A 13,431-nucleotide genomic window follows, 5' to 3' on the forward strand; every position below is an offset into this window, starting at 1 on the left:
TGACGTGAGTTTCCTATCCAGGTTCCCATCCCAGTACACCCGTGGGACCGGAGGAGCTTCCCTCTGGAGAACGACCCGCCGCCGGAGCCCGAGGAACAGCCAGGGAACGCCGAGGAGCGCCCCTACAGAACCATGCGCCACATCTCCGGCTGCAAGACGGGCTCGTCCAGATCGGAGTCTGACACCGGGGGTCCCCCCTCGCCGCTTCCCCCTGACGACAGCAGCAAGCAGAAAGCCCCCTCCGCCACCACCACTCTCACCAGACCCTCCCACCGATGAACGAAGGCTCTCCCCGCATAAAGGACTCAACACTTTTTTTTTTTCTTTCACAAGACTCTAAACAAGAACTACATCAACAATGGAATAATGGACTCCTGTTGTTTGATATTCAAACATCAGTCAAATTCTTTCACAGTTTTTAGTGAACATAGACAGAGACCCCCATTTAGAAATCAGTTTTGTTCTTTCTTTTCTTGGTCACCGAAATGAACAAATATATAAAAGTAAATGGGGATAAAAGGAGAGAAATTAGACTGAAAGCTGAATTTGTGATGAGCAGGACATAGAGTTGCTTCCTGTTTCTGGGCCAATGGGCTGAGCGCTAAGCAGCCACTCAGGCAGTGTGTGTACCTTTGTAGCTTTCTATTCCCCAACCCATGTCAGTGTAAAATGGAGTGAGTAAAACAGCAATGCCTTGTTGTCATAGCTTGTTATGTTGTCCCCTTGAATCAACCTAATAATATTAGTCCCTCCCCAGAGAATCTGACATGTTCCTTTATGCACTTGTTTCCCAGAGCTGTAGTAGTTATCAGTTTGCTATTTTCCATCTGCTTTTCTTTCCTCTCTGTTTGTCTGCATTGGTATAGTTGTCTTCTACATATAGGTTTAATAATATATTTCCTTTCAACCCCGTCACATAGACTGATAGCACAAGTGGTTGTTGGGGCGGTGTATAAAATGAGCACAGCAAGTAACACCACCCTGAATATGAGATTACACATACACTAGTTTGAATAGATCATTCAATCAGCCAAGCCAAAGTGAAGCAAATAAATAATCATGTGGATATGTTAACTAATATAAACGGCAGAAAAAAAACACATCACCTCTCCTACATAGGAATGTAGAAATGGAGTTGATTTCAGTGTCTTTGTTCAACTGTGTGCATATTGGATTTCTGTCTTCATTTTCGATGTGGTGTGTGTGCGTGCTGTTATTTCACGCTTTTCTGATTTTTGGTTTGGATAATGTGCAAGAAATCACTAAAAGCGTGCAGTCGGGCTCCAATTACAAAGAAAGCTCCTCTGTTTTTGAATGTAGTATTTTGGCTTCATCTTGGATCAAGGCCCTTCATTATTCGCTCCACTTTACATTTCTATACCCTAGCTATTGACACGGGTTGCAGTAGTTCACATCCGATGCAATGTTTCCAGCTTGTAATGCATAATTGCCATGCAATTTCACGTCACTCGGTATCGTAAAAGAAAACATGAGACAAAAATATGTAAATGTACCTAATTTGTCTCGGTCCTGTGTCCGGAATTGCACATGGCAGATGTCAATGTACCTGTTGGATTGTCAATGCATTTCCACAATTGGATTAAAATCACTCAAGCTCTGAGTCTTATTGGAGGTTCAAATGTCATGTTGGTGAAGTCAAATGATTTTCATGCAAAACAAAACTAAGTATGGGTTGTGCTCATTAGAGTAAACAAAATGTTCTGAAATGGTGGACAAGTCCAGGTAATCCCTGCCCGTTATATTCCTTTGGTACCTACTGAACACGGCCCAGATCTGCCATCAGCTGCCCTGGTTCCCAGCATCCCCTGCTCTGTCCCTCCCTGCAGATGAGGTGGAGTATTGTACAGAAAGCCTCATGATTGAGTCACTATGTCAGAAGGCTGTGGCCATCACCCACACAGGAGGCTATGTAAGGGCTTTCAGTTGGAGTCAATTTGAGCCTGGCCGTTTCTACTTGGTCACTTTGTGCGTCTGATTCATGCTCTGCCCCACCAGTCAAAACCACATGTTAGTTAGCTAAACGTAAGCCTGCCTCAACCAATGCCCTGCTCTTGTTCCAATTACTGCTAGTATGGAATCATGACATGAGTTCATTCACATCACTGTTCAGTTGAGCCTTTTGGTCTCCACCTTCCTTGATTCTGCTGTCTCATTTCGAGGAGGTAATGTGAGGCCTTCCCTGGTGAATAATTCTCCCACGGGAGTCTGTCTGTCCAGACCGACCGGAAGACAAACCGGACTCTATTTATAGGGACCATCGATGCCTATCCCTTTTTTCCTCACAGAAGTCCCCGCCTATCCACTACGGTTTTCAGTCTGCGAGTGGAGATCGGAGGACCCACCAGGCAGAAACTGTTTCGATGTACAATAGGGTTTGACTAGCGTTGAAAAGCCGGTATTGTCTGGTCTATTTTTCGTACTTAGAATTTCCAACGTGGTGAATGGGGGTGGGTGAGTCTGGTATATCCTTTAGCATGTAATAGTTTGTACAAAAAGAGTATATTTTGTAAATAATTTAACTGTGTTTGATGTTCAGGCTGTAGCTGTCCTGATTGTATAGGGAGAAGCCACGCCAAGTACACTATATTGAACACTTTATGCAGAGGCAAAAAAAAAAAAAGTTTATGGATTGACCAATCCGACCGGCAGGCAGCGTGTTCTTCTCAAAATAAAAGTGAATTACATTGTATCAACTGTGTCCTCGTGTTCCCTATGAGCTTGTAAGTTCTACATATGTAAAGCCCTTGCATATTTCACAAACAAGGTCAGTGTGACAGGAAATACCCGTGTCATTCTTTGAAACACTTCACAAATGTAATGGAAAGAAGAAACCTTTAACATTGTTCCAATACTGACTTTATTTCCTAATCCACGTTTACAGCAACAAGTATCAGTGTAAACCAAATATTAATAAAATGCACATCACAAAGACAATCACGACTGTCAAAAATAAAAACTCAGCAGAGAAGGAGAAATAAAACGGGACATGGGGAGGAGAGAAGCTAGTTAACTTGTATAATTGTTCCCTTTGAGGCAAAAGGGAAAAGTTATTTACTACACTGAAAAGCCCCAAATTACCCTTTTCCTTCCCTTAAATTAATGACATTAAGTCCTAAACACCCTTTGCACCAACTTTCTTCCCCTCTTGTTGCAACAGATTTAATTACAGTACAATTACCAGTTTGCTTAAAATGTCAGTCATTAAAAGGTTTAATTAATAAAATGAGGTTATGCTGTCCTTTCAGAATAGTAAACCACTCAGATTTAATTTACTGTATGTGGTTACCTGGGAAAAACTAGAAGAGTGACATGACATTTCAATTTTCAGCTTCGAAATAAAATACTAACTTGGAAAAAACAGCCTTACACTTTTGCGGAACATCATTCACCACACAAGGTGCATAGGGTTGTTTTATGGTACCTTTTCTAAAACGGTCTAAACGGATATGTGGACTAACGTGAATATCAGTCTTAGTATCCCTACCTATATGTACATATCTACCTCAATTTCATTGTACCCCTGCACGTCGACTCTGTACTGGTACCCCATGTATATAGCCAAGTTATCGTTAATCATTGTGTATTTATTCCTTATTTTTTCTCTGCATTGTTGGGAAGGGCTCATAAGTAAACATTTCACTGTTTGTCTACACCTGTTTATGAAGCATGTGACATAACATTTGATTTGAGTATTTGGGGGGCTTTCGGTAGTTAATATGCTTACATGTCTTACCTTGAATAGATTTGTTCAATCGTAACAATTAATATCCGCTTAACCCCCTTTTTTAAATATTTTCAGCACAGTACATAATGTTCATGTTGACCATGAGGAATGAGGAGGAAAGCCAGCCAGTTATCATTCACACCCATGTAGTGGTGGTCAACTTGAGAACTTCAGTGTGTAAAAACTACCTTCAAACACAAGAATGCATCGTGAGGGTCGGGAGTATAAAAAAATAATAGCAGGGTGTCAGCAGGTGCATCTACAAGCGTTCGTAAATAGCAGTTTAATATGTCTTACATCCACAGAATAGGGCTACTAGTAGGAAAGAAAGTGCGCAACATAAGGTTTGATCTACAGCGTAAAAAAAAGAGTGCTCTGTCATTGCGAAGAAATATTTACTTTAGTTCAAATTCGCTACGTAAGTAGTGCGCTGTGGGTAGGTAGGGGGTGGTCATTTGGTCATCTTTGACAGAGGGAGTGTGCAAGTGCACACTTTTGGAGTAGGGTAGAGATTTGGAGCACATCCTATATCAGGCTTTGAATTTCATGCAGGTAAAATTGAGACTTGTCTAGGCATGTGTGTTGTGGGTATGCAGTGGCATTTATATTGCCTGACCACTCAAACTGAATTCTTCCGCTGCTCAATCATTCCTACATACTGCAGTCTGAGACAGCCATCGTTCAAGTCGTTTGTTGACGTCAAAATAAGGGGTGTTGTACAAAACAAAGTAATCAGCAATTGGATCATCTCTAACCAATCAGAGTATCAAAGCCAATGACAATTTCATAACGCCCCTTTACCCAGGTGTGTTCTGGCTCTGGACCAAACAGATGGTCTAGAATGGATTTCCGTTCTAGAAATCAACGGGGAGGTACTCAGATTCAGACACACTGCTGAGAAGAAACTTGGTGAGGATTGGTGATATACCACCAAAATATCGGCACGTAGACTATACCATACACACAAAAACCCCTCAACTTCAAATTAGCAATCTTATCCAATTGATTGACATATGCACAATGTAGCTCCATTACTCCATAATTCATTGATTACTTAATTGATTTCAATTGCTCAGCAATGGGATCCTCCTTGAAATGTTTTGAACGGGCCATGGGCTTTAACTCTTAAGTTAAATATTCTGGGTAATAGACTTGTAATTGTCCTTCTCGTGAACATTTTTATTTGATCATTTCACAAACAATGTCTACTTTAATAATCTCAAAGGCAGAGTCACACGCTTTTCATTACATCACAGCAACTGTTTACGACAACGTTCGAATTTCATTATACCGTAAATAAATCTTCGCGGATTTCTCAACTGGGGAATATCGGAGTGTTTTAAGCACGAAAGGGCAACAGTCTATTTGGCACTTAGTATCATTTGAATGGTATAGTACAGTGTCACTTTAATTTAGCTGATCTTTTCTAGTTGAGAAAAGATTTGAGTCTTTGGCTACTTCACATTTTAAGGCTTAAATGAGCAAATGCAAACATCCACTGCATGGCAATAAGCAAAGTAATGTGCAATATTTTCATGCGAGCAGTTGCGTTCGAATTGAGCAGCCCATTTAATTGCACTGTAAATGGAAAGTAGGGTAAATGTCTTTATAAGAAGGCCTGGCTGCGTTTTTATGGGTATAGAATAATGTTGCTTTTCTTTCACGTATATGTTTTCATTACCTGTGTCTATCTAACTATCAAGACCATAAGCTGTTCATTAACGGACCACTTTGCCCCGACTGATATCCCCGGTCGGCAAATCCTGCGAGCGACTTTGAATTTCAAGGAGGAAGGGAGACTCAGTGAGGTGCTTCTTTTTCTCTTTGTTTCTCTTTTTTATCACGTGGTTGGTTCCCTTGGTAACCTACAATGCTTTTTCAGGGAGGGACGTGGTCGAATCACAGGCCTTGCTTGGCGAGGGAGGCGGAGACCTGGTCGGCTAGCATGGATAGCGGCGGCGCGTCTGTAATGTTCTGGCTGCCAGGGGAAGACACGTTGCTGAGAAGATGGGCGGGTGAGCCGCCTGCAATGATCTCCACGGGGACAATCTCCGCTCCGTGATCGGTGCGGGCTTTCGCCGTCTCACGGAAACTCAGTTTGTGGCTTTCAATCTGCAGGAGTGGAGATTGATACATTTAGTGAATGGCGAGCAAGGGCACCTACAGTGATGAGCCAAATCTTTCATGTGTAATTATGCATCATTCATGGATTGTGTCTGTGTAAACCTTCGAGGCCAGGTTTCCCGTTAAACTTAGTCCTGGACTAAAATGAATTCTAAATGGAGAATTTCCATTAAACGTGTATTCTAGTCCAGGACTAGGCTTAATCTGGACATGGGATGAGTGGAAGTCAAATCAGCGCAAATCCAGTATTATACTTTCTATGTGATGACATCAGAATGTAGAATGGTGAACAGAGGTTGTGCATATCACAAAAGACCAGTGATGCTGCAGTTTGAAAGGCTCTTGACTTTGTGTTAATGCCCTCTTGTGGTTACATGTATACAATTCCCCTCTTGATAGTGTGTGGAGTCCTATGGACATGCTGTGTGGGTGGGTGTGTGTTTGGCTGCACATGTGCATGCATGTGTGGGTGCGTGCATGTTTTTTAAGGGGGAATTATAGGCCTTCAGTTCAAGGTTGAGTATCTCTGCTGTGGCTTGATCCGTCCAATTGACTGGACATTTTTGGCGACTTTGGGGTTTTGGTCTGAAGTAAGACATTGTGTACTTACTGGAGACTTCTAGCTTTACCAGGACGCCCCCTCGATTGGGCTGTGTTCAGAACGGGGCGACTGAGGGGGATCATTGGAGGGGCCAGTAGGGCTTGGGATAGGAGCTTCCCTATTTAGGGAGGTGTCTCCTTCTCCAGAAACCCTCTCGGCTTCCTTCCCCTTCTCTCTCTATGGATGGATACCACACCCAGTATGGACGGAAAACATGCGTTGGTGTTAAACAAAACAAATCAAACGTAACAAACAAATCAAACGTAACAAACAAATCAAAATAAATCAAATGAAAAAAAAAATGATATATAAAATAAATAAATGAATGAAAGAGTCTGTACAACAACAAAAAAACGAAATACATGAAAGTTGTTTAAAAACGAAAAGAAAGAACAAAAATAAGCAAGAGATTGGTCTGCAGTGCCAGCTTGGAATCAGAGTGAAAATTAAAGGGTAGTCTGAGTAACGTTACCAGTCTTGAGCTAACATTCCACTCCTTGTCATTGCCAAGGAGAGTGGCCTTTCAGCAATCTCAACATTCAAATATACGGTGGAGTTGCTCATTGGTTGTTGGAAATAACATTATTTTCCATGAGAACACGTGGATCCTTGAAAATATAATGAATAACAAAGTTTAAAAAAAATATTTAGTTGTATTTTGAGGCTTAAAATAATTTTGTGGTTGGAATTGCAATATTTAGTTTGAGAATTTAAACATGAGCTAGCAAATTTTGGCAGACTAGTTTCTTCGACAAACAAAAACGGTTGATCAGCAACCGGATACCAATGTGTTACAATAATGTCATCTGCAGACTGCGGTTACTACATGCCACGCCCACTGCCATTGCAACTGCTAGCGCTGTCTCTGGCACACACTCCAGCACAGTAGGTGGCGGTAATGCACCAGCGTTGGATGCCAACCGCCGAAAACCCCCACATAAGAAGGTACACAGTGTCCTTCGACCCCGCCTGCCGAGTACTCTTTTCCTGCAGTTCTGATAACGATATGGCAAGGGAAGTAGCTAGCTCACTAGAACACCGGTACAGTGTCATTCTCCCCCGCTTGCCGAGCACTGCTTTCCCGCAGTTCTGTTAACGTTACAGCATTACGGCTAGTGTAGCCAACCCAACTCTTGTGTGGCACTACCGAGTAGTGATTACCGTCGCCGTAAAGTTAAAATAACTGGCAGTGTTTTCTTTGAGGTTTAACGGGGGTTGGCATCCAATAAATGTTGGATTACCGCCACCTAATAGACTGACGTCCCTTATACTTAGTTTAATAATTTTTTACTTTCTAATTTAAAAAAATATATACTAATACCCGACCATCTAACACTACACTCACAAATAATAATAAATACCATACTCCACTATTTAAATCTATTTAGTCCTACTTCAGGCTGAAAGGATGGGACACCACCACTCAACACACCCTGTAACTCTTCTGATGTCAAGTCTCGTACACCCAAATACCTCTCTGCAGCTGCCACCACCTCTATTTTCTGCGATTTACATTCCATCCCATAATCTAATCTTACGGAAACATATATCACTTGTTGGTTTATCCTTCTGTACTGATCTACTACTGACACCACTCCTCTCAGGATCCCTCCCCCTTGACCCATCTTCCTCCATTTTCTTCACTGCCTCAGCATATGACAACTTCTGCACTACTCTAACCCTGGAAACCTCAACCTGCTTCTCTCGCACGGGACATTTCTGATCCCCCAGCCCCATTGTCACCCCTACAATTAACACATACCACTACTTTCCCCAATACTACACATTCCTTTGTCTCATGCCTTTCTGCACACTTCTCACACTTAGGACCTTCCTCCTACACACTGCTACCACATGCCCGTAAGCTTGACACCTGTAACAATGTAATGTAGTCGGCACAAAAGCTCGTACGGGACGACTTATATATCCTAACATCCCTTTGTCGGGTAAAGACTCAACATCAAAACTCAAAAGAACAGACAATGACTCTTCTGTTTCTCCACTCGCGCCACCCTGTCTTTGCGTCGCACCAAACGATGAGCATCAACCACCGAGAATCTTCCCCTCCAGTTGATCGGCGTTCACATTCACCGCTACCCCAGTATTCACTACTAAAATGGCACCCTTTTCTTGAGAACAAAACAATTCATATCTCTTGCCCCCATTCGTTTAACACAGAGCGCCTGCTCCCTCTGACCAGTAGAAACACATAGAATTATCACAAGACCACTTCTGGTTACCCGATTCCACAGCACCCAACTCTGTTGTCACCCACCCTGAAACCTCAAATGGATCAACAAAAAAAGAAAAGGTCAAATTTTTCCAAAAACGTCAATCCTACTGTCACAGACTCATCTTTATCCTGACCCTCGGTGCTCCGAGAACTTGACCCCACCTACCACCTCTGATACGTCGCCCTTCAGCTCCCTCTGCCTACACTTTCTACTGTTCTTTTAACAAACCATCTCCCTTTTCCCAGCTATTTTTAACCAACTCAAGCTCCCCCTCTTCCTTCCTCCCCCTCTCTCTTAGACCTCCTCTGCCTCTCTTTTCCTCTCCATATTCCAAGTATAACGCTCCTTCTGATAATACCGCACTTCTCCTGACATACGTCTTGTTCTTGCCTTGTCAAGGGACGCCATTTAACCGGCTGTCCCAATCTCCATTCAATCAGCACGAACCCCTCGGGATGTAACGCTCAACAGTGCATCCCACTTGTTAAGCAGCTGCTTCGTCTTGATGTTCTTCTTCATCAATAGCTACCGCAACGCTTTTCCATTTCAAACAAGTGTGTTCCTCTCAACTGCCGGTGTCCTAGCCTTAAGTGGCATGTGGTAAGTGGGGCGTAATGGGCGCGGCATGTAGTACGCAGTCTGCAGATAGACCCTACTCACGTGTTCTGTGGAGACTAAAAAGTGCCAATATTTGCATAATAGTTGTGATTGGAGGATAGCTCTAAGGGTGATCGAATCAGGATCAAATCCTCCGTTCTCCTCAAGCTCATTAATGATAGAATGATCATATTTGAAGATGGCAGAAAGGCCACTCTCTTTGGCACATGACATGGAGTGGATTAGCTAAAGAGACTGGTACACAGGCTAAATGAGAGGAGGTGCTGCCACCCAAACATGCTGGGCAAAGAGAAGAGGAAGGAGAGCAGGAGAATGGGTCGCCAGAGTAAGGGAAAATATAATCTCTTGATATAGGCTTAACAATTAAAATATTGAGTATCTGATTTGATTCTGGGTGCTGAGATGAGGGAAAATACTGCCGCAGTTGCTTACTGTATTGAGTTTAAAAATTGGCCTTCATGTACTATGTGTGGTAGAGTTTGTTTTAACAGCGATCAGTTACCTTGAGGGAAGTTTGTATTTGCAATAAATGTATTTATGATCTATTGTTAGGCTTTATATGGAATATTAATATAAAAAAGTGTTTGTAAAAAAACTTTTTGTAAGTACATGACACACTCAGGCGTATGCCTATTGGCAAATGCAGAGAGAGAGGCCTAGTTGTGACTCTGTGTTAATCGCTCTTTTGCGTGACATTTTAGAAATGTCTACAAGCAAGTTTCACAGCATGCTCAGTTTGCTAGAGGAAGAGTTTGCCAAGCAAGAAGAGTGATCATTTAGTTTAGATTTCAGAGATTTGAAGCCAGAGAGAATATTAGCAATGAATTGTGTGCAGACTGTTGTCTCCAGAATTCGTGCAGAATAATTCAGTGTTTTAGAATAGAAATGAGTAATTGATTGTAATAGGTTTGTACATTTTTTTTTTTTTTTTTGAAAGATTGAAACATGAAAGTATTGTTTTTGAAAGACGTGCGAGTCAATTCGGACATTAGTGGTAGTGAGTCTGTTTACCTTCCGCCCGCCACCTCCAGCCACATGACCAACGTTGTCCATGGACCCAATCTTAGACTGCACCTTGAAGTCCATCTTCTCGGATTTGATCTCCACATTGCCTCCACCTAATGAAGACAAGTGGCATTCTTTAGCACTGCAAAGGTTATTCAACACGTTTTCCTATTTCACATTCGTCAGGGAGCATAAAACTATTTGTTGATATGGCTGAGTATAGACCACCAATAGCCTCAACCGTAGTCCATGTTAGAGCAGGGTATCTCTGTTGCATGTTGTTTCATTTCAGTCACTGTAAGGTTTGATTCTGCACGTAAGTTACCTGGTTTGTGGTGAATGTTGGCCTTCGATCCACACTTTGACTGTACGTTGCTGAGGTCAATCTTTTTGTGAGTAATTTGAACCTGGATATGGCAAATGGGGAGAAACAAAGGAGATCATCAGACAATAGATAGAATCAGACCAGAGGAGTGGTCATTGTTGGGCGATGCGAGGAGGCAGAATACAGAGAGCCAATCTAGAATGAGTCAGCATCAGACACATGCAAGGACAAGGACACCACCATGAATGGCTTCCTGAATAGACTTGCTTCTAGCATTGTCCTTAATAGATATTGGTTGGAAAAAGGGAAAGGGGTTATTCTATTGCACCCACACATGAGAATTTCCTTAAAAATGAAAAGATAGCTAGAATATTTCAGGGAATACAGTCATCGTTATCAAAAATCAGGCCATAATGGTGAAATTTGAATCTAAATGAGACAACTAGGTCTCAAATTTGGATGCAAAGGCCCTCTTGGGTACAATGCAAAGATGTTTCATTACATCTCTAGAAACTATGACGATACAATGCTGTCTTCTAACCCAGTTACCGGCGCCATGTATGTAAGGACACATATTTGATTAGATGATTGGATTACCAGCCTTTCACCTTTTCGTTTGGATTTTTACAGGAATATTCTCTACTACACATTCGCCCACGTCTGTTTTCCTGAGAAGCGAGACAAGATACCTGATGATCAGGAGGATGAAAGTAATCACAAAATGACCGACATTCATGAAAACAACACTTTTATAATCTATATATCTGATCAAATGTTTATCGAAGTAAATTGCTAAATAATAAAATATATATATATATAAACTCAGCAAAAAAAGAAACGTCCCTTTTTCAGGACCCTGTCTTTTAAAGATAATTCGTAAAAATCCAAATAACTTCACAGATCTTCATTGTAAAGGGTTTAAACACTGTTTCCCATGCTTGTTCAATAAACCATACACAATTAATGAACATGCACCTGTGGAACGGTTGTTAAGACACTAACAGCTTACAGACGGTAGGCAATTAAGGTCACAGTTATGAAAACTTAGGACATTAAAGAGGCCTTTCTACTGACTCTGAAAAACACCAAAAGAAAGATGCACAGGGTCCCTGCTCATCTGCATGAACGTGCCTCAGGCATGCTGCAAGGAGGTATGAGGACTGCAGATGTGGCCAGGGCAATAAATTGCAATGTCCGTACTGTGAGACGCCTAAGACTGGGCTACAGGGAGACAGGACGGACAACTGATCGTCCTCGCAGTGACAGACCAAGTGTAACAACACCTGCATAGGATTGGTACATCCGAACATCACACCTCCGGGACAGGTACAGGATGGCAACAACAACTGCCCGAGTTACACCAGGAACGCACAATCCCTCCATCAGTGCTCAGACTGTCCACAATAGGCTGAGAGAGGCTGGACTGAGGGCTTGAAGGCCTGTTGTAAGGCAGGTCCTCACCAGACATCACCGGCAACAACGACGCCTATGGGCACAAACCCACCGTCGCTGGACCAGACAGGACTGGCAAAAAGTGCTCTTCACTGATGAGTCGCAGTTTTGTCTCACCTGGGGTGATGGTTGGATTCGCGTTTATCGTCGAAGGAATGAGCGTTACACCGGGGCCTGTACTCTGGAGCGGGATCGATTTGGAGGTGGAGGGTCCTCATGGTTTGTGGCGGTGTGTCACAGCATCATCGGACTGAGCTTGTTGTCATTGCAGGCAATCTCAATGCTATGCGTTACAGGGAAGACATCCTCCTCCCTCATGTTGTACCCTTCCTGCAGGCTCATCCTGACATGACCCTCCAGCATGACAATGCCACCAGCCATACTGCTCGTTCTGTGTATGATTTCCTGCAAGATAGGAATGTCAGTGTTCTGCCATGGTCAGCAAAGAGCCCAGATCTCAATACCATTGAGCACGTCTGGGACCTGTTGGATCGGACGGTGAGGACTAGGGCCATTCCCCCCAGAAATGTCCGGGAACTTGCAAATGCCTTGGTGGAAGAGTGGGGTAACATCTCACAGCAAGATCTGGCAAATCTGGTGCAGTCCATGAGGAGGAGATGCACTGCAGTACTTAATGCAGCTGGTGGCCACACCAGAAACTGACTGTTACTTTTGATTTTGACCTCCCCTTTGTTCAGGGACACATTATTCCATTACTGTTAGTCACATGTCTGTGGAACTTGTTCAGTTTATGTCTCAGTTGTTGAATCTTATGTTCATTCAAATATTTACACATGTTAAGTTTGCTGAAAATAAACGCAGTTGACAGTGAGAGGACGTTTCTTTTTTTTTGCCGAGTTTATGAATATGAAATTCAAATGACCAGAGGTCTCATAAAATCACTCCATCCATGATTTAAAACAAGTCTACACGACAATCAGGACATAATCAGATCCCCAAAGCAACCTAAGCGAAATAGGTTTACTCCGATGAATAAAATGAAAAAAATAAAACAATAGGCCTATATGTTTAAATGAATATTGCTGGAGAAAAAAAAAATTCAACCTTACCCCACTTGTTTACATACACACAAACATATACACATCCAAACGCGCAGCGATTTGCTGGTATGCAGTTTGAGCATGTATTTACGCAGTACAGACACATGGTGGTGTCAGTGCTGCATAGAGATACAGGCTTTCATCACATTATTCTCTACACACAGAACAGAAGCCCAGCCCTGTTTCTCCAAACAGATAGACACGACTACAGCAGGACTGCAACGCTGCAGCCACATCCAACTCAGTGCAGCCCAATCACTATCCAT

At 42.5% G+C, this 13,431-nt stretch overlaps 1 protein-coding gene and 1 pseudogene across 9 annotated transcripts in view; one reads left to right on the forward strand and one right to left on the reverse strand.

The window, feature by feature from the left end:
* LOC129822681 (KAT8 regulatory NSL complex subunit 1-like) overlaps nt 1-4,143 on the forward strand; it is a 77,050-nt pseudogene extending 72,907 nt beyond the window's left edge.
* Nucleotides 2,855-13,431, reverse strand: part of LOC129822697 (microtubule-associated protein tau-like) — a 39,916-nt gene continuing 29,339 nt past the window's right edge. For 8 of the 9 annotated variants that reach the window (XM_055881095.1, XM_055881053.1, XM_055881036.1 and 5 more), the window contains 3 exons: nt 10,653-10,734; nt 10,334-10,440; nt 2,855-5,857 (listed from right to left, as the gene is read on the reverse strand). In XM_055881095.1, coding sequence (XP_055737070.1) covers nt 5,645-5,857; nt 10,334-10,440; nt 10,653-10,734 — 402 coding nt within the window. In that variant the 3' untranslated portion in view covers nt 2,855-5,644. Of the gene's footprint in view, nt 5,858-6,479; nt 6,648-10,333; nt 10,441-10,652; nt 10,735-13,431 lie in introns of all 9 variants that reach the window. The other variant, XM_055881044.1, reaches the window with a different exon arrangement.

The sequence above is a fragment of the Salvelinus fontinalis genome, chromosome 2 (genome assembly GCF_029448725.1).
Source record: "Salvelinus fontinalis isolate EN_2023a chromosome 2, ASM2944872v1, whole genome shotgun sequence".
NCBI lineage: Eukaryota > Metazoa > Chordata > Actinopteri > Salmoniformes > Salmonidae > Salvelinus > Salvelinus fontinalis.